The sequence below is a fragment of the Musca autumnalis genome, unplaced genomic scaffold, assembly GCF_047663935.1.
Source record: "Musca autumnalis isolate F117 unplaced genomic scaffold, ASM4766393v1 scaffold_2, whole genome shotgun sequence".
NCBI classification, from domain to species: Eukaryota; Metazoa; Arthropoda; class Insecta; order Diptera; family Muscidae; genus Musca; species Musca autumnalis.
In genome coordinates this window covers 89839959-89862975 of record NW_027411755.1, presented here as the reverse complement: position 1 = coordinate 89862975, position 23017 = coordinate 89839959, and the positions used below count along the sequence as shown (strand labels likewise).

Below are 23017 nucleotides of genomic sequence, written 5' to 3'. Positions count from 1 at the left end.
GAATCAGATTATAGAAAATCTAAACCATACCATAGCCTTTGTAGCCAGAATTAATTTCTGGACCACCCAGTGGCATCAAGCAACCAGTTTTGAAAGCCAATTCAGCGTCATTAGTCACCCTACCCTCAGGATCTTGGGCCCAACCATCAGGTAATGGAGCTCCTTTGCGCCGTTGAATTTCAATTTTGCCTACAGCTACAGCTGTAGTTGCCATATCCAATAGGAATTTATCATCCTTAGCAGGGACTCCTAAAGACAATGGATTGGTGCCCAAAGCAGCTTCTTTTGACCGGGTTGGAGCCATCAGAGGCGATGTATTTGTCATGGACATGCCAACTAATCCCTCTTTCATGGCTCTCATGGGATACCAACCAGCAATACCGTAATGGTTTGAACCTTTGGCACAAACCCATCCAACACCTACCTGTTTCGCTTTCTTAATAGCCAAATCCATGCAAAAGTTTCCTACTACTGCCCCCAAACCATTGCAGCCATCAACCCAGGCGGTAGCTGGCGTCTCCTTCAAAATCTTGGGTACCGCACTACCATCAGTGGAGTTAATGGACAAATCGTTCAAATACATTTCCAAACGATTCATACCATGACTGAAATGCCCGCGATAATCAGCGGCAACAAGTAAGTCTGCCATTTGTTCAGCATGATCCTGAGGAACATTCACCGCCTTAAAGCAATCGATCATGAAACGTCTGGACTCCGCAACGGAAACCAATTGTTTTTTCTCCCCGCTGGATGACATACCTCTGTATAATGTATTCCAAGTATCTGCAATTGTGGAAGAAAATACAAAAAGTGTTAGAATTCCATTGTCCTATTCAACCTTCAGGTAAATTGCGATAAATTGCGACTCAACTTGTAGTTACTACCAAATGGGATGTTCCCAACAGACTGAACGGAAATATTTGACATGTTTTGTACAAAGATTAGTATTCTTAGAACATCCAACAACTTAACTGGAGAGCGAAAGAGAACCCGTATCGTAAGTTCGCTGTCGCTCAGTTGTAGATGGATGGCCCTTGGATTTGTTCCACCATTCATATCAATAAAAGAACAATACGTTGACGGAAAGCGCTCTCTTTAGTATATTGTCACGTAAAACTGTTATTATATGATTCTGTTTTGATATAAGTGTACAATAAAATGTTCAAACATACGTATGTATTTTGCAAAATGATGAATAGTGTGTGTCGAATTTTGTTTTTGACACCAACATTTTGTTGAAGTAAATTCGTTGATCATGAGGCAAGTCTGTTTTAACGATCAACTTATGTACACATTTGTACAATGCAACTGTAAAAAGCTGACTTTTTATTAAAAAATTTTTATCTAGTCTCTATGCAAAATAAATAATATATATACTATATTAGATTTATTTCGTTCGCTTTTATACTAGCAAAATTTTAACTGACAAATATAGTTGAAGCTCCATCATCCGGGAATCGAATAATTGAAACATCTATTATTGGGAAACGATACATGTGGGATTTTTATTTATTTGAATTCGTTTAATAGTAATCACTCTTTTAGAGAAATTATAATCTCTTCGAACACATGCCAATGGCAAATTAATAATTTGGAATATTTACAATCTCTCCTATGTAGCTACACAAAAGAGCTTTCTAATTTATAAAGGAAAAAATGGCAAAAGTTTTAATTTAATTATTTTAAATGATAAATTATAAAATAGTTAGTTACGGTATTAAGAGGGAATATGGTATTAAGAGGGAATTGGTATTAAGAGGGAATTGAAATGAATTGAAATTTTTACATCTTATGTAAACAAATGTCTGAAGGCATAGGATCTGTATTTTTTAATAAATTCTAAATATGCGATGTGCCCTAATATCGAACATATAGTGGAATTTATGGAAATAATAAAAAACTAAATTTTCAGAAAGATCACACTTTTCGCGACATTTTCTCATACCATATAGATATGTATGTATGTACAAATATAAATACATGTGTATACTTTGTTGATATACGTATTTGTTTGTTCATATAATGTATACTATATACCATAATGATACCAATATAAGCGTCGACACGTTTGTTTTCATTAGCTAACACTATAGATATTCCGTCCTATTAAACATTGCTGTACCAACAACATTCGAACATTTGAATGTCATAGATTACACATGGCCTATATCCAATTCTGAACAATGATTTGGGAACAAGGCATAATCTAGGATATATGTAGTTTTTTTAGAGTATATACATATTAGGCTGGTTTTAGCTTAAAGGGATAAATCGATTTCGATTTTTTTTTGGCGGCTCCCCTAAAATGTTAGAGCCAGGCTTTCAGCCATTTTGGTCAAATAATGTGGCTTAAACCTTCTAAATGCCGAAACTCGGGAGCTACCGTTAGATGGGAACTATATCAAAAGTAGGCCCACTGATAAATTTCTGGGGGAAAGTTTTTTTAGCCCCCCACGCCAATGCCAAATTTAACTATTTCGGTAAGATAATGTGGCTAAAACGTTCAAAATACTCATAATCGGGAGGTACCGTTCTATGGTTGCTTTATATAGCCCATTTTCAATACCAAGCATTCTAGAGTAATACCAAATTGTTGGTGGCGACATTGCCTGGTTCGCACTATTATAATACACGAACCATTGCAGTATACCATAAAGTTGGTTAAACTATTAAAATTATGGATATCTGCCCAAAGAAAAGGTAGAAGAATACAAAATGAGGATTACACTTCTATTGTATTACTTTTCAAAATCTCCACTACATCCTTCTTTCATGGATGCTGACATTTTGAAGTCCGATTTTAGTTGGTTTTAGTATTTTTGATCTGGTTGCGATCCTATTCGGTTATTACTAAAAACCAATCATAGGATCAAAGTACTCACCATTACGCATAATTTGATATGTATATTGAATATGTAGCCCACACAGCATCACAGTAATATAATGCCAAAGTCCAACATTTTGTGGGATATTTTTTCTAAAACCTCTATTTTTTATTTATAATATCCTTTTAATTTTATTTTTAGTTTTTATACGGTCCGGATGATATAAATCATAGATCGTAAAAATTTATCTACTAGAGTCACGGAAGCGGCTACTGCGACAATTGAAAAGATTGCCAAAAATTTGTTTGAATATATCGCGGGTATAGTCGCGTTATCTGTGGATCGTATCCACTTTAATAAAAAAAACTGAGACATTTATCCCGATTTTCGGTATTTTGAGAATTTTAACTACAATTTTAAACCGTACGAGTTGTTATTTGTCATTTAAAGTTCCCTGCAGTGACGAATCTTCTCCACTAAAATATTTTTAGCATAGGTCCATGTTTTCGTATAGCCCCCATATAACGGGACCAGTATTTTGTGAATTTTACCTACAATTTTTTACCGAAATAGCGCTACTTTGACATTTGAGGTTCCCAGTGGTCATTAAATGTCTCCAACAAAAAGGTACAACATAGGTCCATATTTTGGCATAGCCTCCACATAACGATACCTACCGGTTTTCAGTATTTTGAAGATTTTAGCTACATTTCACAAAAAAGTGTTCACAATATAACGGTATTTCCCGAATTTCGGTAGTTTGTAAAATATCATTATACCCTATACCACAATGTGGAAAAGGGTATTATAAGTTTGTTTTGGTAAAAATTCATGTAACACCGCGAAATATTCGTCGGAGTCCCCTAATGTGGTATACCAATCTTCATATCTCGACGAGATAAAGCGATTTTGAGATGTGTGTCCGTCCGTCCGTCTGTCCATTATAAATTGTAAACACGCTCCAGGCCGCAATTGTGGACCGATCGTCACGAAATTTTGTATGGAGGTCGGGTTCAGATCTTATTATTGGTGATGATCGTGAAATATTTAGCGGGTGAAATGGACCAAAAACATAAAATTTATCCAATTTTTTAGCGGCTCTGTAGGTCTCAATAATAGTCCGATCAACGCATAATTTTAAATAAGGTAAGAGTATATCACAAAGGTGAAGCTTGCAATTTGGGATGGCGATCGGATAATATTTAGAGGGTTAAATGGACCAAAACTTTTGTGTGAAAATTGTGAACAATTTTAACATACAGCTTATATCTTAATTCCTGGAAGTGACATTCCGGACAAGTGAGATATACTTAAAAGTGGAACGCTTGACCTTTCAATTGATGCCAATTATGTTGGTGTGCATGATCAGATAACAGAGTTACAGCCTAATATATCCCATTATTTGTTTGTAGTGTAATAATAAACTCGCTAGAAGTCGCAATTATACATCAATAGTCACGAAATTTTGCACCGGGTAAGAGTATAGGTCGAAAAAGATGCCTACAATTTTGAATGATGATCTGATATTCTTTAGCGGGTGAAATGGACCTTTACTTTTGTATTAAAAATATAAAAATTAAATTTTTGGTCGATATTTTAATTCCTTGAGAATATATATATTTCGCAAAGTAGCCTACATATGGAAAAAAACTACTGACCTTTCCTCTGATGTAAATTGCAATAAAGTGTTTGCTAGATAACGGGCCTACTGCCTAATATATAATGGGTTCTGTGTAGAGAACCACATTTTTATCCCATGCTACATATTGTCTCTCCAAAAGTTTATGTAACACCACGACATATTCGTCCTAGACCCCTTATTTGGTATGCCAAAATTCATATCTCAACGAGATAAAGCGATTTAGGGATGTGTGTCCGTCCATTAAAAATTGTAAACAAGCTTAAGGCCGTAATTATGGACCGATTGTAAAAAATTTTTTAAGGAGATTGGGTTCGGGCCAGAATAGAAATGATTAGTTTTTGGTGATGATCGTGAGATGTTCAGGGGATGAAATGGATCAAAAACAAAATTTTAACCAATTTTGTAGCGGCTCTGTAGGTCAAAATAATAACCCGCAAAATTTTAAACAAAGTTTGAGTTTATGATGAAGAAGAAGCGTACCAAACAACGTGAAGATCAGATAATACTTAGCGGGTTAAATGGACTGAAACTTTTGTGTGAAATTGGTAAAAATTTCAATAACGTAGCGGTTAAACAACGGAAGTAGTAGTACTACATAAGTGGGTTTCATTACATTTTAGTTTGTGTGATTTAAATTTTTCTTTCCTGCTACAAAAATGTCTTTGTCATGCTAGATAACTTTTTGGTTTTGGTCATAAGTATTATACATTACATCTCTGATATTTGATAATTCAAAATCATTGAAAAGAAGTTCCGTGGAGAGCGATTGTCCAGGGATAGTGGTATAGGGTATCCCATGGTCGGCTGCGTCCGACTATAGACTTTTCTTACTTGTTTTTAATATGATTCAAATTATTTTTTTGTTTTGGGAAGTTTAAAAGTGGGTAAAATGTTAAAACTGATCGGTCGGTCATACGTACTTCATGATATCGCTCTTTATAACGTCACTAGATCAGTAGTATTCACTCTGATACGATCCCTACTCTCATATATTTTTCGAGACCCAGGCTTCTGAATTTTGCTAATAAACGATATAACTGCACTCTGGACTCTGAATTTTATTAAATCCAAAACTTCAATGTCAAGAAATTTCCATTATTTCCTAAATTTTGTACCCATATTAATGCCCCTATCCTAGACCCGCCAGTCCCCCGATGAAGTACCTATGACTGATATCAGTTTTAACCAGTAAGGAAAGGATCAAAGTCGGGCGGGGCCGACTATATGATACCCTACACCACTGTGAATATGTAAAATATAAATCGGAGCTATATCCAGATCTAAACCGATTTTGATATAATTTGGCACATTTATTTCCAGACCGAATTCAGTCACACATTCCAAATATAATTTAAATCCGACTTATATAGCGTGTTTGGAGCAGCAAATACGCGAAATCGGCCGAAAATATATATGGGTGCTATATCCAAATCTGAACTGATTTCGATACAATTTGGCACATTTATTTCTAGACTGAATTCAGTCACACATTCCAAATTTCATCGAACTCGGAAATATATAGCGTGTTTGGTACAGAAAATACGTGAAATCGGCCGAAAATATATATGGGAGCTATGTCCAAATCTGAACCGATTTCGATATAATTTGGCACACTTATTTCTATACCAAATTCAGTCAAACATTCCAAATTTCATTAAAATCGGACGTATATAGCGTGATTGGTACATCACATACGAGAAATCGGGCGAACATATATATGGGAGCTATATCCAAATCTGAACCGATTTCGATATAATTTGGCACATTTATTTTTAGACCAAATTCAGTCACACATTCCAAATTTCATCGAAATCGGACATATATAGCGTGTGTGTTACAGAAAATACGTGAAATCGGCCGAAAATATATATGGGGGCTATACCAAAACTTGGACCGATGTAGCCCATCTTCGAACTTGATCTTCCGACGGCTAAAAAAATGGTATTCCCCAATTTTCAGCGAAATCGGTCAACAAATGCGACCTGTACGTTGCGAACGGACGGACGGACGGACATGCATAAATCGACTCAGAAAGTGATTCTATGTATATCCCTAGAAGGAACTATGTGTCTATCTCGCTTCCTTTTGTATGTTACATACAAATGCACTAACACATAATACCCCTTACCACATAGTGGTGTAGGGTATAAAAATTTAAGCACTTTTACCCCCTGTTTTTATACCATCCACCATAGTATGAAGGGTATATTAAGTTTGTTTTTCCGTTTGTAACGCATTGAAATACTCATTTGCGACCATATAAAGTATATATATTCTTGATCAGGGTAAAATTCTGAGCCGATCTGTGCACGTCCGTCCGTCTGTGGTAATCACTCTAGCATCCACAAAAATGGAGATAGGACGCTGAAATTTTGGGAAAGTGAGTCTTTTGTTTGCAGGCAGGTCAAGTGATGATAGGCTATATCGGTCCACGTTTTGGTATAGCCCCCATATAACGGTACCCCCGATTTACGGTATTTTGACGTTTTTAGCTACATTTTCAGACCGATGTAGGTATAATTTGACATTTAGGGTTCTTAAGTGTCAATAAACTTATATAACAAAAGTTGTGGACATAGTTCCACGTTTTGGTATAGCCCCCATATAACGGTACCCCCGATTTACGGCATTTTGACGTTTTTAGCTACATTTTCAGACCGATTTAGCTATAAATTGACATTTAGGGTTCTTAAATGTCAATAAACTTATATAACTAGTGGACATAGGTCCATGTTTTGGAATAGCCCCCATATAACGTTACCGCCCGATTTCAGGTATTTTGAGATTTTAAGTCACATTTCTAGACCGAATTAGCTATAATTTGATATTTAGGGTTCTTAGTGACCAATTTTTTGAATTTTTTACCTACAAGTTTTTACCGAATTAGCTGTAATTTCAACATTTGACATTTGAAGTTCTTAGTGGTCACCACACCTCTCCACCAAAATTCCCTGAAGTTTTGGGAAAATGCGTCTTTTGTTTGCAGGCAGGTCAAGTTCGATGATGGGCTATATCGGTCCACGTTTTGGTATAGCCCCCATATAACGGTACCCCCCGATTTACAGTATTTTGACGATTTTAGCTACATTTTCAGACTGATATGGCTATAATTTGACATTTAGGGTTCTTAAATGTCAATAAATTTATATAACAAAACTTGTGGACACAGGTCCACGTTTTGGTATAGCCCCCATATAACGGTGCCCCTCGATTTACGGTATTTTAACGTTTTTAGCTATATTTTCAGACCGATTTAGCTATAATTTGACATTTAGGGTTCTTAAATGTCAATAAACTTATATAACAAAAGTTGTGGACATAGGTCCACGTTTTGGTATAGCCCTTATATAACGGCACCCCCGATTTACGGCATTTTGACGCTTTTAGCTACATTTTCAGACCGATTTAGCTATAAATTGACATTTACAGTTCTTAAATGTCAATAAACTTATATAACTAGTGGACATAGGTCCATGTTTTGGAATAGCCCCCATATAACTTTACCGCCTGATTTCAGGTATTTTGACGTTTTAAGTCACATTTCTAGAGCTATAATTTGATATTTAAGGTTCTTAGTGACCAAAAAACTTATATTCGAAAAAATTATGAACATAGGTACATGTTTTGGTATAGCCCCATATAACGGTACCTCCCGATTTTCGGTATTTTGAGATTTTTACCAACAAGTTTTAACCGAATTATCTGTATTTTGAACATTTGACATTTGAAATTCCTAGTGGTCACCACACCTCTCCACCAAAAATTGTCAAGAAAGGTCGATGTATTGATAAAGCCCCCATATAACGGTACCTCCCGATTTTCTGTAATTTGATGATTTTAGCTACAATATTAAACCGAACTAACAGTAACTTGACATTTGAAGTTCTTAGTAGTCACAGCACCTCTCCATCAAAAATTGTAAACATACATAGTTAGATATAGGCACCATAAAAAAGGGCTCCCGAATGAAGCATTTTGTGTACATTATCTGTCATTTTAACGTACCCACTTAAAGTTGGGGACAGGAATGAAAACTAATTATTCCATTTTAGTTCAGAATATTTTATGGTGGAGGGTATAAAAAGTTTGGTCCGGCCGAACTTAACGCTTTTTTACTTGTTGTAACTATTTTTTGTTCGTTCGTTTGAGAACATATTTTTTTTTACAAAAACAGGGGGTTAATCTTCCCAAACACACAAAAAATTTACAAAATATTGAAAATTAATTCTTGTTGGATTATCGTGTCAAAACTTTTTATTTTCTTATACTTGAAGCATTGAAAACTATAAATAATTGCAAAAATACCTAATTTTGCTTTCAAAAAAATATTTTACAGAAAATGTTCTAAAACGTGCAATTTTGTTGCAAATGTATTGGCCACCACTGTATGTTTGATTTCGATGAAATTTGGAATGTGTTACTGAATTCGGTCTAGAAATAAATGTGCCAAATTATATTGAAATCGGTTTTGATTTTTAGAAAGCTCCCATATATATTTTCTGCCGATTTAACGTATTTGCTGCACCAAATACGCTCTATACCTCCGATTTTGATGAATGTGTTACTGAAATCTGTCTAGAAATAAATGTGCTAAATTTTACCGAAATCGGTTCAAATTTGGATATAGCTCGCGTGACGGAATTTGGTCTTGTAAGAAGTGACCATATTATGTCGAAATCAGTTCAGATATATCTCCCATATATATATATATATATATATATATATATATATATATATATATATCCCAGTATATATCTCCCATATATATTTTACATATTCACAGTGGTGTAGAGTATCATATAGTCGGTCCCGCCCGACTAGGATCCTTTCCTTACTGGTTTATTTTTTATGTAAATTTTCGGTCAAGATGGGATGTGCTTTGGCGTTTATGGTTCCCAGTGGTTAAAAACTTATCCATCAGAAACTGCCATATAACGGTACCGTCCGATTTCAGGAATTTTCAAGTTTTTATGTGACCAACTAACTTCTCCACCTAAAATTATGGGCGTTGGTACTTTCGTAATAGAAAGAAAATTAAATATTCTATAGAAGTTCAGAATACATCATGGTGGAGGGTAAAGAAAGTATAAAAATTTGTTCATTCTCAGAAAAGAAAAATTCCATTAGTTTCAAATAAAACGATGCTACAAATCGAAGTTGCTTATAAGCAACTTTGGAGGCGAAAAGGTTAAGGACATGTCTAGAATCGTTTTGAAATTTTAACTATTTGATCTATTATACAAGAATAAGAAAAATAATACTTTTAATAAGCAAATACATAGTAGCAAAAAGTAACATTTCAACAAATTCAAGGTCAATGTCATTCTATTCGATAAGTTAATGTTTTGTTTTGAACAACATATTTGAAAAAATTGTGTGTTGTGAGAGAAAAATATTCATAATAACACAAAATTCAGCCATGCCTTTCGGACTCGGCGATAAACAGTAGGACCCATATCATTGAACCAATATGAATCGGGTGCACTCAATGATATGTGAGAAGTCTCCCTTCTTCCTTCTGGGATGTTTGTGGAACAATTATACCATGTACACTAGGGTTATAACTTGTGACCTGTGACAATATTGCAATTTCTTGTTTTTCTTTATAAACTCGCGAATTTTATGTTTATATTTATTATACCTATTGAACAAGAGAATATGTGGTCATTTGCAACGAATTCGCGAAAGTTACAGACTGTTTTTAATAACTTTGCCTGTGATAATCGTATTTGTTTTCTATAAATATTTATTCAAACAATGCAAATTTAAATTTTTAAATAGAAAAAATATCAAAAGGGCTTTAGTAAACGTAGTCGGTGCGGAAACTTTTTTCACCGAATCGAACTAAAACACGCGTTTTCGTTATCATGACAATATTCCGCACATGGTACTGGCGTGGTATTTTTTTGGTTATAGTCCTAATGTACACATGTATGTATATAATAAGACAAGTATGGTAAATTGCGGTAATGAATTGTAAAATGTTGACCACGAACATTCCAGAAATGACAATCCAGAGCCTCCTTTTAATGTCAAAATGAAAAGTCGTGTGATTCAAATGGAGTGTCAAACTAACTTATTCACATTATACACAAATGCGGTAAAGCATTCGTTTAATATTTATGGTAATTAATTACAAAATATTGACCACAAACATCACAAGAGAGGGTGACTCCATCATATCAAGGAGTGCTGCAATGAAGGAACGGGTGCTCCTTATATCCTCAAGTCCGAACGATGTATCGAACTGAGGCACTCAATTACCTCTGAGTAGATATAGCTACAGGGTTTCGGAGTCGGAGTCTAGCAAATTTGGCTGGAGTCGGAGTCGTGAAAAAAGCTCAATTCCGACTCCGGGCAAAATTCTGTTTTTTTTCTAAATTTATCAAAAGAATTTTTATTTTATTTTGATATGGTAGAGAGATGAATATTAGTGAACCAATTTAAGAGGGATTTTGTAGTAATTTTGTTACATATACATATCCTAACTGCAGGAAATGCTGCAAATGATCCAGTCATTGCCTTATTCTTATTATATGTGGTCTAAGGATCCGTTCGGAGGATATAGATGGTATAAAAATTAAAACCCTTCTAAAATATATATGTTGTATGTGGTTTTCATTGCGAATTTAGCTCATATTGACCGAAACTGAATTATATTTGGAAACTGAAAAACACAGATATCCTGCCTTAAGGTATTAAGTTCAATATGAAATACCCATGTAATAAAATCGTCTTCTATGGTTTTGAGGAAACTTAGCGGCAAATTTGTACTCCTGTAATATTGGGGGTTATTCTGGATGAAAATTCCCCGTCGTTTCAACTTAAGGGAGAAAGTGGAAAAACTCACGGGGTAGGTTCCTTCAGAATAACCCCAATTATAATTACGATCTTTAAAACAATATTTTCATATGAAAGGAAAATTACAGATTTTTTGCCGCCAGGATATGGAACGCAATGTTAAGTAAAAGATAACGACCCAAGCCTTCGTAAATAGTTGACTTTACCTGTCAGCAATGCTTAGGCATGTGCTTAAAATATTATGTAAAGTTTTCAGGTACCTTATTGAAGCTCCAAAAATTAAGCCGACAATATATTTTTTTTCAATAAGGACCTATAACATGTATTATATGGAATGCAGTCGCCTCTAACATGCAACAGTTCTCTTGGAATTAGAGTTGGGCAATATAGTTCCTGGAGCAGATCGATCTTTCTAGTTTCTTTTGCCAAAAGGAACTAGTTCCTTAATATAGTTCCATAGTTCCAAATAGTTCCGAGAGCGATATAGTTCAATGCATCTTTCCACGTTCTTTTTATTTCCTTCATTCCAAATAGTTCCGAGAATGAAGTAGTTTAACGCATCTTTCTCTTTCTTTTTGTTTTCATTTTTTGGTGGATGAATTGACATAAAAATAAATAAATTGCAGCAATGTAACGAGGATGTAATTTACATGTATTTAACAATGTGGCCGCATCTGAATGATGAAGGAACCAAACGTGAAAGATCGAAGAAAGAAAATGAATTATATAAATGAAAGGAATTATATGCACGGCTGGAACTATATGAACTAAAGGAACTATATAAATGAAAGAGCCGGATATAGTTCCAACAGTTCCTTGTCCGGAATAGTTCCTTGGAACTAGTTCGTTCCGGAACTACACAACTCTACTTGGAATCAATGTCTAATGAATAATACCCAAACTTTCTAAGCAATAGTATTCCATATTATTAAAGTGTTTCATTTTGACTGTGTGTCCTTTATTAGATTTCGTTATGTATCTTCATCAAAATGTAGTCCTAACTTAGAAATATAAAGTATTTAAAATATAATTTTTAATATAATTTAAATTCAAAACATTTCGTGGAAAGCTATGTAGTGTCCAGGAGTAGTGGTGTAGGATATCACATGATCGCCCCCTTGCTACAATTGTCTCACTTGTTTTAATTTATTTGTTCTTTTTTTTTATAGAAGTCCTACAAGTCTTCTACTAGAAGTCCTAATGGTCTTTTTATCTTATCTTCTATGAGATTGCCTATTGGACTACTATGAACGTCCTTGTGGTCTTCTATGAGAAATCTTACTCAACATCAATATGAAGACCAATGTGTTTTCAACATAGGAAATATGGGACTTCAATGAAGATATCAACAATTTCTATGAAAAAAAAAAACCTACTGGTCTGCCTATGTGCAGGAGTTAAAAATATGTTATGTTAAGTACTACAAACTTTTGGATTGGATCCAGTTTAAGACCTGGTCTTGAATTGATTACCTAATGTAATACTTATAATCCGGATTATACTTACATAAATTTACAAGCTTTGGCATTTTCATTAAACAATCCAAAAAAGATTTTGTTCTCATATATCATATTCATCAACAAAGCCTGCCTGCTCAACCTCTTATACAAGCTTTGCGTTCATTCGCCGTCCACCGTGACAAGGATGATATATTAATTTCAATGACATGTCCCCCTGTCTGTGAAATCAATTGTTTCTGTTGCTACTTTTCGATGTAAGATACAGCAGAATTAATATGGAACATGCATTACAAAATACCTTAGGGAAAACAACATATAAGCATATATGGTCCATATATAGGAAAAAGTTAAAATGGTGCATGTTTTATTCATTTTCAGTGGTATAGGAAATTACTCTCGGAGTCGACTCCGTAGTCGGAGTCGTGAAAAAAAACTTACCTGGAGTCGGAGTCGAAGGAAAAATGACTCGACTCCGAAGCCCTGTATAGCTACGTACCGTTTGCCAAGAAAATCATTTCGAAAGAACAAATGTTCAGTTGTTTTATTAATTTACATATGAACAAATTGCGTAAAAATGTCGGATTTGTATGTCGGAAAATACGAGTGTGTAACAATAAAACAAAAATGGTAGTCTAGTTTAACAATGAAACCCAAAAATATAGCTAAATCTTCTGACCGGAATAACAAATCGGTGTCTAACGTAATATCAGTAATTTTTACCTAGGAATCCATAGCTAATAGTTCTGACAATGGGTAGTAGTGAAGAAAAAATACATATGCACATTTATCGCCTCTTCCAGAACCTGCAATAATCTAACATTTTTATACCCTCCACCATAGTATGGAGGGTATATTAAGTTTGTTTTTCCGTTTGTAACGCATTGAAATACTCATTTGCGACCCTATAAAGTATATATATTCTTGATCAGGGTAAAATTCTAAGTCGATCTGAGCACGTCCGTCCGTCCGTCCGTCTGTGGTAATCACTCTAGCATCCACAAAAATAGAGGTAGGACGCTGAAATTTTGGGAAAATGCGTCTTTTGTTTGCAGGCATGTCAAGTTCGATGATGGGCTATATCGGTCCACGTTTTGGTATAGCCCCCATATAACGGTACCCCCCGATTTACGGTATTTTGACGTTTTTAGCTACATTTTCAGACCGATTTGGCTATAATTTGACATTTAGGGTTCTTGAGTATCAACAAACATATACAACAAAACTTGTGGACATAGGTCCACGTTTTGGTATAGCCCCCATATAACGTTACCCCCCGATTTGCGGTATTTTGACGTTTTTAGCTACATTTTTAGACCGATTTAGCTATAATTTGAAATTTAGGGTTCTTAAGTATCATTAAACTTATATAACAAAAGCTGTGGACATAGGCCCACGTTTTGGTATAGCCCCCATATAACGGTACCCCCGATTTGCGGTATTTTGACGTTTTTACCTACATTTTCAGACCGATTTGGCTATAATTTAACATTTAGGGTTCTTAAGTGTCAACAAACATATATAACAAAAGTTGTGGACATAGGTCCACGTTTTGGTATAGCCCCCATATAACGGTACACCCCGATTTGCGGTATTTTGGCGTTTTTAGCTACATTTTTAGACCGATTTAGCTATAATTTGAAATTTAGGGTTCTTTAGTATCATTAAACTTATATAACAAAAGTTGTGGACATAGGTCCACGTTTTGGTATAGCCCCCATATAACGGTACCCCCCGATATACGATATTTTGACGTTTTTAGCTACATTATCAGACCGATGTAGCTATAATTTGACATTTAGGGTTCTTAAGTGTTAATAAACTTATAAATTAGAAGTTGTGGACATAGGTCCACGTTTTGGTATAGCCCCCATATAACGGTACCCCCGATTTGCGGTATTTTGACGTTTTTACTACATTTTCAGACCGATGTAGCTATAATTTGACATTTGGGGTTCTTAAAAGTCAATAAACTTATATAACAAAAGTTGTGGACATAGGTCCACGTATTGGTATAGCCCCCATATAACGGTAACCCCCGATTTACGGTATTTTGACGGGTTTAGCTACATTTTCAGACCGATTTAGCTATAATTTGACATTTAGGGTTCTTAAAAGTCAATAAACTTATATAACAAAAGTTGTGGACCTAGGTCCAAGTTTTGATATAGCCCCCATATAACGGTACCCCCGATTTACGGCATTTTGACGTTTTTATCTACATTTTCAGACCGATTTAGCTATCAATTGACATTTAGGGTTCTTAAATGTCAATAAACTTATATAACTAGTGGACATAGGTCCATGTTTTGGAATAGCCCCCATATAACGTTACCGCCCGATTTCAGGTATTTTGAGAATTTTACCAATACGTTTTAACCGAATTATCTGTAATTTGAACATTTGACATTTGAAATTCTGAGTGGTCACCACACCTCTCCACCAAAAATTGTCAAGAAAGCCCCCATATAACGGTACCTCCCGATTTACAGTAATTTGATGATTTTAGCTACAATATTAAACCGAACTAGCAGTAATTTGACATTTCAAGTTCTTAGTGGTCACAACACCTCTCCATCAAAAATTGTCAACATAGGTCCATGTTCGGATATAGCTCCCATGTTGCGGTACCTCCCAATTTTCAGTAATTTGGCAATTTTAGCTACCATTTTTAACAGAACTAACTGTAATTTGACATTTGAAGGTTGTAGTGGTCACCACACATCTGCATCAACAATTTTCAACATAGCCCCAATATAACGATACTTCCCGATTTTCGGTACTTTGAGGATTTTACTTAAAATGTTTAACCGAACGTAGGTCCATGTTTTTGTATAGCCCCAAAACAAACCTCCCGATTTTCCGTACCTTAGCTTTATTTTTTGGACGAACTTTCTGTAATTTGAAATTTAAAAGTCAACAAAAATTCTGCAACAAAAATTGTTCATTCAAGTTCATATTTTCGTATAGCCCAGATACCTCCGAACTAGCTGTTAATGACATTTGAAGTTCCCACGTTATGTACCGATTTTCGATATTTTGAGGATTCTAGCTAAATTTTTTAACCGAATTAGGAGTTATTTGACAATAAAGGCTCCCATCAAAAACTGTCAACATAGGCCCATGTTTTATTATAACCCCTATATAACAGTACCTCCCAAATTCTAGCCCACCAAAAATTGTCAACAGTTAGATATAGGCACCATAAAAAGGGCCTCCCGAATGAAGCATTTTATGTACATTATCTGACATTTTAACGTACTCACTTAAAGTTGGGGACAGGAATGAATATTTTATGGTGGAGGGTATGAAAAGTTCGGCCCGGCCGAACTTAATGCTTTTTTACTTGTTTAAAATTGTTTTTGGTTGTTTAATGAAATGTAAATAAGGAAATGCAAATTATTTTGAATGGGAATTGAATTTAGTATATTGGTCAATTCTATAAATGTATTTCATGTTTGTTTTAATGGAGATATGGAACTTACGTATTTTTGTATTATATTAGGCCCTTTTGTGGTGATAATATAGGTATTTGATGTACGCACGCCACAATTTAAAGTTAAACTTTAAAGTTAACTTGTTTGAAGTTTTAACATTTTTTGTGAACGGAAACACATTGTCAGCCTCGCAAGAAAAGGTCGTAAGTCCATTTTTAGAAATTTGTCTGCAGCTTCAGGATTGTCCGTCCATTAAAATTTGTAATAAAAACTCCATGCCTCAGTTATGGACTGATCGTCACGAAATTTTGTGGGGAGTCCCATTATACGAGTAGTCGAATTTTGGTGAAGAGCTAAGTCCCCATGTGTGCAAAAAAGTTTTTCGGGGTCAAAGGTCAATTTGGGGGGTCTTATTCAGTTTTTTTTTTATTTTGCTCAAAAACGGTATGACTTAGCAAAAATCGGCTTAAATAAAAGTTTAAGATTTATTAACTGTCTACAATAGTGGGATCGAGCAGCTGGCGAACCGGATCCGCCGCCCATGGAAATTATACATTTCCTTAATCAACGCAACTAGCCCTACCATCGAAGTCTTTCCCGTTGGGCTTAAATGAGCTAATTTTGCATAAAATTAATTCAACATAGAATAACTCTACCGACTGTTGCCGACATTTTGATAATTTTTTCCATATAAATTTTTCAAAAATAATACATTATTACATGGTCTGGAACATATCGATGCCCTAATTCTTCAACCCCTTATCTTAAAAATAAAATTTTTGAGGAGAGATAAAAACGATCATTTTTTGATACATCGGGGTTTGGGTAAAAGTTTAAATGCAATTATTAGGTAAATAGATGTATTCAATTTTCTAATAATTTTCTTTATCAAGCAATATAGTAGGCGAAATCAGGTTCACGGACATAATAATGATTTGGAAAACATCCCCATTGACATCATTAGGAAAGGGATCTAGAAAGCCAGATCATGGTAAATTAACCTTATTTGTGTAAAGTGCTGATATTATATAACAACACTAAACTGATAAATACCTCGGGCCAAAATCTTGCTTCAACCCTTGTAATATTTTTTGGGTAAGAACGGCGTTTAGTTCGGCCGGGCCGAACTTGTTATACCCTCCACCATGAGTTGCATTGAAGTTAAATGGAACAATTAGTTTCCTTTCGATTATGAAGAAAACTAAATAAATATCAAAACAATGTGGCTAACTATAAAAATACCGAAATTCGGGAGGCCGATCTTTACCGACGGAAAGTGTTTAGACTCATAGTAGACGTGGACCTATACTGATAATTTCTAATCCCGTGGAAGATTCACTGGAATTTCAGTCACTTTGGTGGGATATTGATGTCACAGCCTTCAGAATTACGATACTTGGTAGGTACCGTCGTATGAGGGCTATATCGAAGCGTGGACCTATACCGACGAATTTCAGCCGGAAAGGTTTTTACCTCCAAAATACACTAAATACCAAATGTCAGCCATTTCGGTGGGTTATTGTGACCCCAACCTTCAAAATACCGAAAATCGGGAAGAATCGTTCTATAGGGGCTATATGAAGGCGTGGACCTATTCCATATGGAATGTTTTATACCATCAATGAAGATTTAGTACAAATTTCATAAATTTCGGTGGAATATTGAGGCAAAAACCTTCAAAATACCGAAAATCGGGAGGTAACGTTACCGACAAATTTCCGAGGGAAAGTTTTATATCCACAACGAACACTAAGTACCATATTTCAGCAATTTCGGTATGATAATGAGGCTAAAACCTGGACCGTGAACCGATACAGCCCATTTGCAGTACCGAACATCCTAGGAGAATAGAAACTTCAATACCAAATTACAAAGCTCTATCTTGAAAATTGCGAACTGTATCTTGATTTTAGAAGGACGGACGCACAGACGGACATGGTTATATCGACTTGGAATTTTACCCTGACCAAGTATATGTATATCACGAATATTGTCAATTATTTCATATTCCATTTTAGAAAAAAGGATAATTTTTTTCGCGCCACATCAACGATTTTTGACATGTGGGTTAAGAAAAAATTCCCAGTACGAATCTGGTCGCGAGCCAATTTTTGCTTGTTGCTGACAAAAGTTATGGCGCTTTTATTTCGCTTTTTAAGAAAGAAAATATTATAAAAACTCTAATTATTTTAATGAGCACAATTATTACAAAAAAATTCTCTCGAAGTGACTTCAGTGAGTAGATTGCATAATATATGCAAAATGTTACACATAATTCGCGGAATGTACATAAAATTGATAAATTATTGAATATAAGTGAACTTTTTTTAAAATTAAGACACATTTCATAAAAATACATAAAAATTTATTGTGGATCAAAACTTCACGGCGAATCAAATGAGACTACAATCATACAGATTGGTGTTATAGTTTCGATGTTACAGCCAAAATAAGCACATATTTTGGTCAAAAAAAAAAAAAAATAATTTTTTGTTTGAAAAATATATTTTCACATGCATTATGTAGTAGAAAATATTGTAAAAATCTATAGGAATACTTCCTTCATTTTGCTTAAATCTCCCAATAAAATAGACGGATTTTGCTTTATTGACATTCGTATTAAAGCTTTCCCATTAGGGAAGGTAATTGGGTTGATGAGGATATATCTCGAAGCTTCTGAAATGGAAATAGAGGTCAAATAATCCATTTTAATTTATATGCATTTTAAAATACGTGTAAATCGCGCAATTATCAAAATCATTTTGTCCGCATGTGATTTTCATGTACAGTAAGACCATATCTATTAAGTTGTATATATTTTTCGAAATATACATAAGTTGGACTCTAAGATGTAGCATCGGCTGAATCTTAGCATTAAAAAACCTATAAAATATCGCTAATTTGCGCAAAGTGCGTACAATTTTTGTCCGCATCCGATTTCAGTGTCCACCATGAAAATCTACACCGATATACATATGTATATCTATTTGAAGGCGATCAATCAAGAACCGTGGATGTAGGTAGCATCACACACTATTTTTTGGGATAAAATGATTGTAGCTTCCTTATCAGTGAAGTTTTCAAATCTCTGTTTCCGCTAAAACAAAGATGCTGCACTAGTTTTTTCATTGCAGGGGAAACGCGATAAAATGCGCGATATTTTCAAAAAAAAAAAAATTAGTTGATTTTTCTACTTTGGAATTTCTCGTAACTCGCGTTTTTGTAGATGGATTTTCACGAGGAATGATTTATTGGATCCGGAACGTAAAAAACTAAAATGTACAATGGAGTACGAGGTATTCTAGAGACAATTGCAAATATTAGACCCGAAAAATATGATTTTTAGAAAAATGTTCGCACAGAATTTCCGCATTTGGATGCAGATTTCTATGAAGCTGTGCAGATTACTTTGACTACAGGAAAATCGAGAGAAGTGTGGTTTACTCACAAATCAAGAGAAAACAAAAAAAGAAATCTTGGCTTCAACCCATTTTTTATACCCTCAGCATTTATGCTAACGAGGGTATATGAGGAAAAGTCAAATTTTTTTAGTTTCCATGAAGCCAAGGTTTGCACTATTATAATACGCGAACTATTGTAGTTTACCAGTAACTATGACTATTGCTGGATTATTTTAGATGTTTTTGTACAAAGCTCAAAAATTTAGCAAAAAAATTTAATTTACGTGGTAGTTACGACCGCGTAAAGGAAAAAACATAGGTAAAAACACGTTGAAGCTAAACATGTTTTTTACATTGCTATTCGATTGCTGATTAAACCATTCAAATGATTAAACCATTCAAATGAAGATTAGACTTCTAATGTATCACTTTCCAAAATTTCCACTGCATCCACCTTTTATGGATGCTGACATTTTGAAGCCGGATTTCAGGTGTTTTTTGTATTTTTTATGTAACTGGGACGCGCATTCGGATATTTCGAAAAACCAATTATAGGATTAAAGAACTCGCGATTTCGCATAATCTGATATGTATATTGAGTATGTAGCCCTCACATCAGCAGAGTAATCTACTGCCAAAGGCCAAAATTTAGTGTGATATTTTTTCTAAAAAACCTATTTTTTGGGTACAGTATTTACAATATCGTTTTGATTGTGCTGGTACCCCGCGATATTTTAGTTTTTCGACGATCCGGATCATATGAATCACAGATCATAAAAATCCATCTACTAGAACGGCGGAAATGGCTACTGCAAAAATTGAAAAATTTGCGAAAAATGTTTTTCAAAATATCGCTGACTAATTCGCGTTTTATGTGGATCGTTTCCATTTCAATGAAGAAAGTGAGTCATCTCTCTCGTTTGTGCGAAAACAGCGGTTTGAAAAATTGAGTGGCGTGGGAGCTGTATCCGATTTATCCAGAAAATACTGTGTGATGCTACATCCACGGTTCTTGATGGATTTTATTGAAATATGTTTAGATCGATGTATTTTTCCACGGTTGATAATGAAATCGGATGCGCATAAAAAGTGTATGCACTTTGTGCAAAATATAAGCGTTATACAGTTTGTTGCACACTAAACTGCAGACGATGCTACATCTTAGAGGTAGTTTACACTATCTATCAATGTCATATGACACGAAATAAAAACATTTCATATTTACCCACGGAGGCAATGTGGAGACGTAGTTTTTTTACATTTTTGCTGGTGTGGACGCACAGATTAAATGGCGTAAGGAAAATCTCCAATATTACATATATTAGCGAATATATAACGATGGAAAATTTCATGTCATATGACATTTACATATAGTGTAAACTACCCCTTAGCGGCCAAAGTAAATCCTGGCAAATGTGTACAAATTAAAAGAGAAGAATTCGCTGTATTGGTAAACCGCATGCGCATCAAGTGATTTTGAGGATTTCGCGATTTACACGCATTTCAAAATGAACATTACCCGATACAATTTTATTTCAAGATTATACCCCATTTAAAGGAACCCAACATTTATTTGAAAGATATCCATATCTTCTGCTAGATGTTAGCGTGTTTTCGAGAAGTGATTAGAATAAAAAATGTAATTTATTGCGTGAAATTTAACTTAAATAGAGAAAAACTCCGACCTATTTTTCTTACATTTTGTTCAACTAACTCACAAAATAAATTTTAATAAATATTTTCTCTTACAAAAATTTTATAAATTTCCTCAATATATTTTTTTGTTTTCGCTATAATATGAAAACCACTAAACGAATTTGTATAGTTTTGGTTTCATTTGAATCTTCGCGATGTATAGATTACGTACATATTTTTTATATATTTTTCAGAGGCATAAGCAGGTTGAATTTTATTAAAACAAGTTGCAAACTACCAATTGTTTGGAATTCTTTCCTAATTTCCGCGAAAATGCACAACTTTTTCACTAAAGTTATGGGACCTCAGTAAACATATAGTATGTAGGGAGCCCCTAATTAAGAGAATTTCTCAATATAATGATTAGAGTCTTTTAAAGATTTTTTTTCTTTTTATCAGAATTGAAACCGCCATAACTTTTGCGCGCAACAACCAAAATTAGTGTCACGAACAGATTTAAGAATGGCATTTTTTTCCCAATCTATGTACCAAAAATCTTTCATGTAGCTTAAAAAAAAAATTTTTAATTTTTTTTTATGGAAAACTAAAAAATTTTGTCTTTTCTTCATATACACTTTCATACGGACAAAATGTGCCTCATCGAAATAATGGTTTTAGACCCCAAGTATGTTTGGACGAAATGTGTTTCAGACAATTTGGAGTCGATTGAGCAATGTCCGTCCGTCTGTCTGTCTGTCTGGCTGGCTGGAGCGCACGATAACTCTCGAACGGATGAACGGTTTGGGTTCAAATTTTGGCTTTCGTAATATTTTGCCCAAACTTAGTTTAAGTTCGAAGATGGGCTATATCGGTCCACTCCTTCCGGTACCTCCCCCACAAAAGTTCGAAAATGTTTGGAAAATTTGTGCGCACGATAACTCTTGAAGGGAGTAACCGATTTGGTCCAGACTTTCCCCATCGTAAAATGTGTACCAGACTTAGATAATGTTACAATATAGACTCAATCGGCCCACTCCGTCGGGTACTTCCCACACAAAATTTTGGAAAAGTTCAGTTTAGGGCCATCTCTCAAATCGCTCTGATTTTTGTTTTAGCAACATGTATTCACTACCCTCCATACGACGGTACAAGTCTCATTAGGGGCAAGTCCATACTTCCTGAGAAAATAGCCTGAAAGTTGCAAAAAAAACCCTATGACACCGTGTGAGGTGGTTGGAGGGCAATATAACTCTAGAACGGATCTGCCGATTCGGTCTACAATATGGCCTTAGTAATATTTTGTCCAAACATAGTTTAAGTTTGAAAATAAGCCAGATCCTCTCCTTCAGGTACCGTGGGGGAGGTACCTGTTCAAAAATGTTCGGAAAATTTGTTCATACGGTAAATCTTGAAGGGAGTGGCCGATTTGGTCCATACTTTACACATCCTAATATATCTACTAGATATAGATCAGGTTCCAATATGGACTATATTTGTTCACTCCATCCGGTACCTCTCACACAAAATTTCGGATAAGTTCACTTTAAGACCTTCTATCGAATCACTTTGATTTTTGTTGAAGCAACTTACATTCGCTGCCTCAATTACGATGGTAAACGTTTTTTTTTCAGGGGCAAGTTAATACTTCTTGAGCAAACATCCCCTATGGTACCAAATGTAGTGGCTGGAGATCCACTTCCATAATGGTCAATGTAGATCCATTCCTTTTAGTATCTCCTCCGTAAAACTTTTGATCTCTAATCCTAATGAACATTTTTGTCTGTTCAAATTCCAAAATTTTTCAAAACCCCTAAATACA

At 34.8% G+C, this 23017-nt stretch overlaps 1 protein-coding gene across 2 annotated transcripts in view; it reads right to left on the bottom strand.

Moving 5' to 3' along the window:
• Positions 1-23017, bottom strand: part of LOC141394228 (uncharacterized oxidoreductase YjmC) — a 34402-nt gene that overhangs the window by 710 nt on the left and 10675 nt on the right. Inside the window, exons 1-2 of one of the 2 annotated variants that reach the window (XM_073968236.1) lie at positions 872-1041; positions 31-783 (exon numbers count right to left, since the gene is read on the bottom strand). In XM_073968236.1, coding sequence (XP_073824337.1) covers positions 31-757 — 727 coding nt within the window. In that variant the 5' untranslated portion in view covers positions 758-783; positions 872-1041. Of the gene's footprint in view, positions 1-30; positions 784-871; positions 1042-23017 lie in introns of those variants that run through there. The other variant, XM_073968235.1, reaches the window with a different exon arrangement.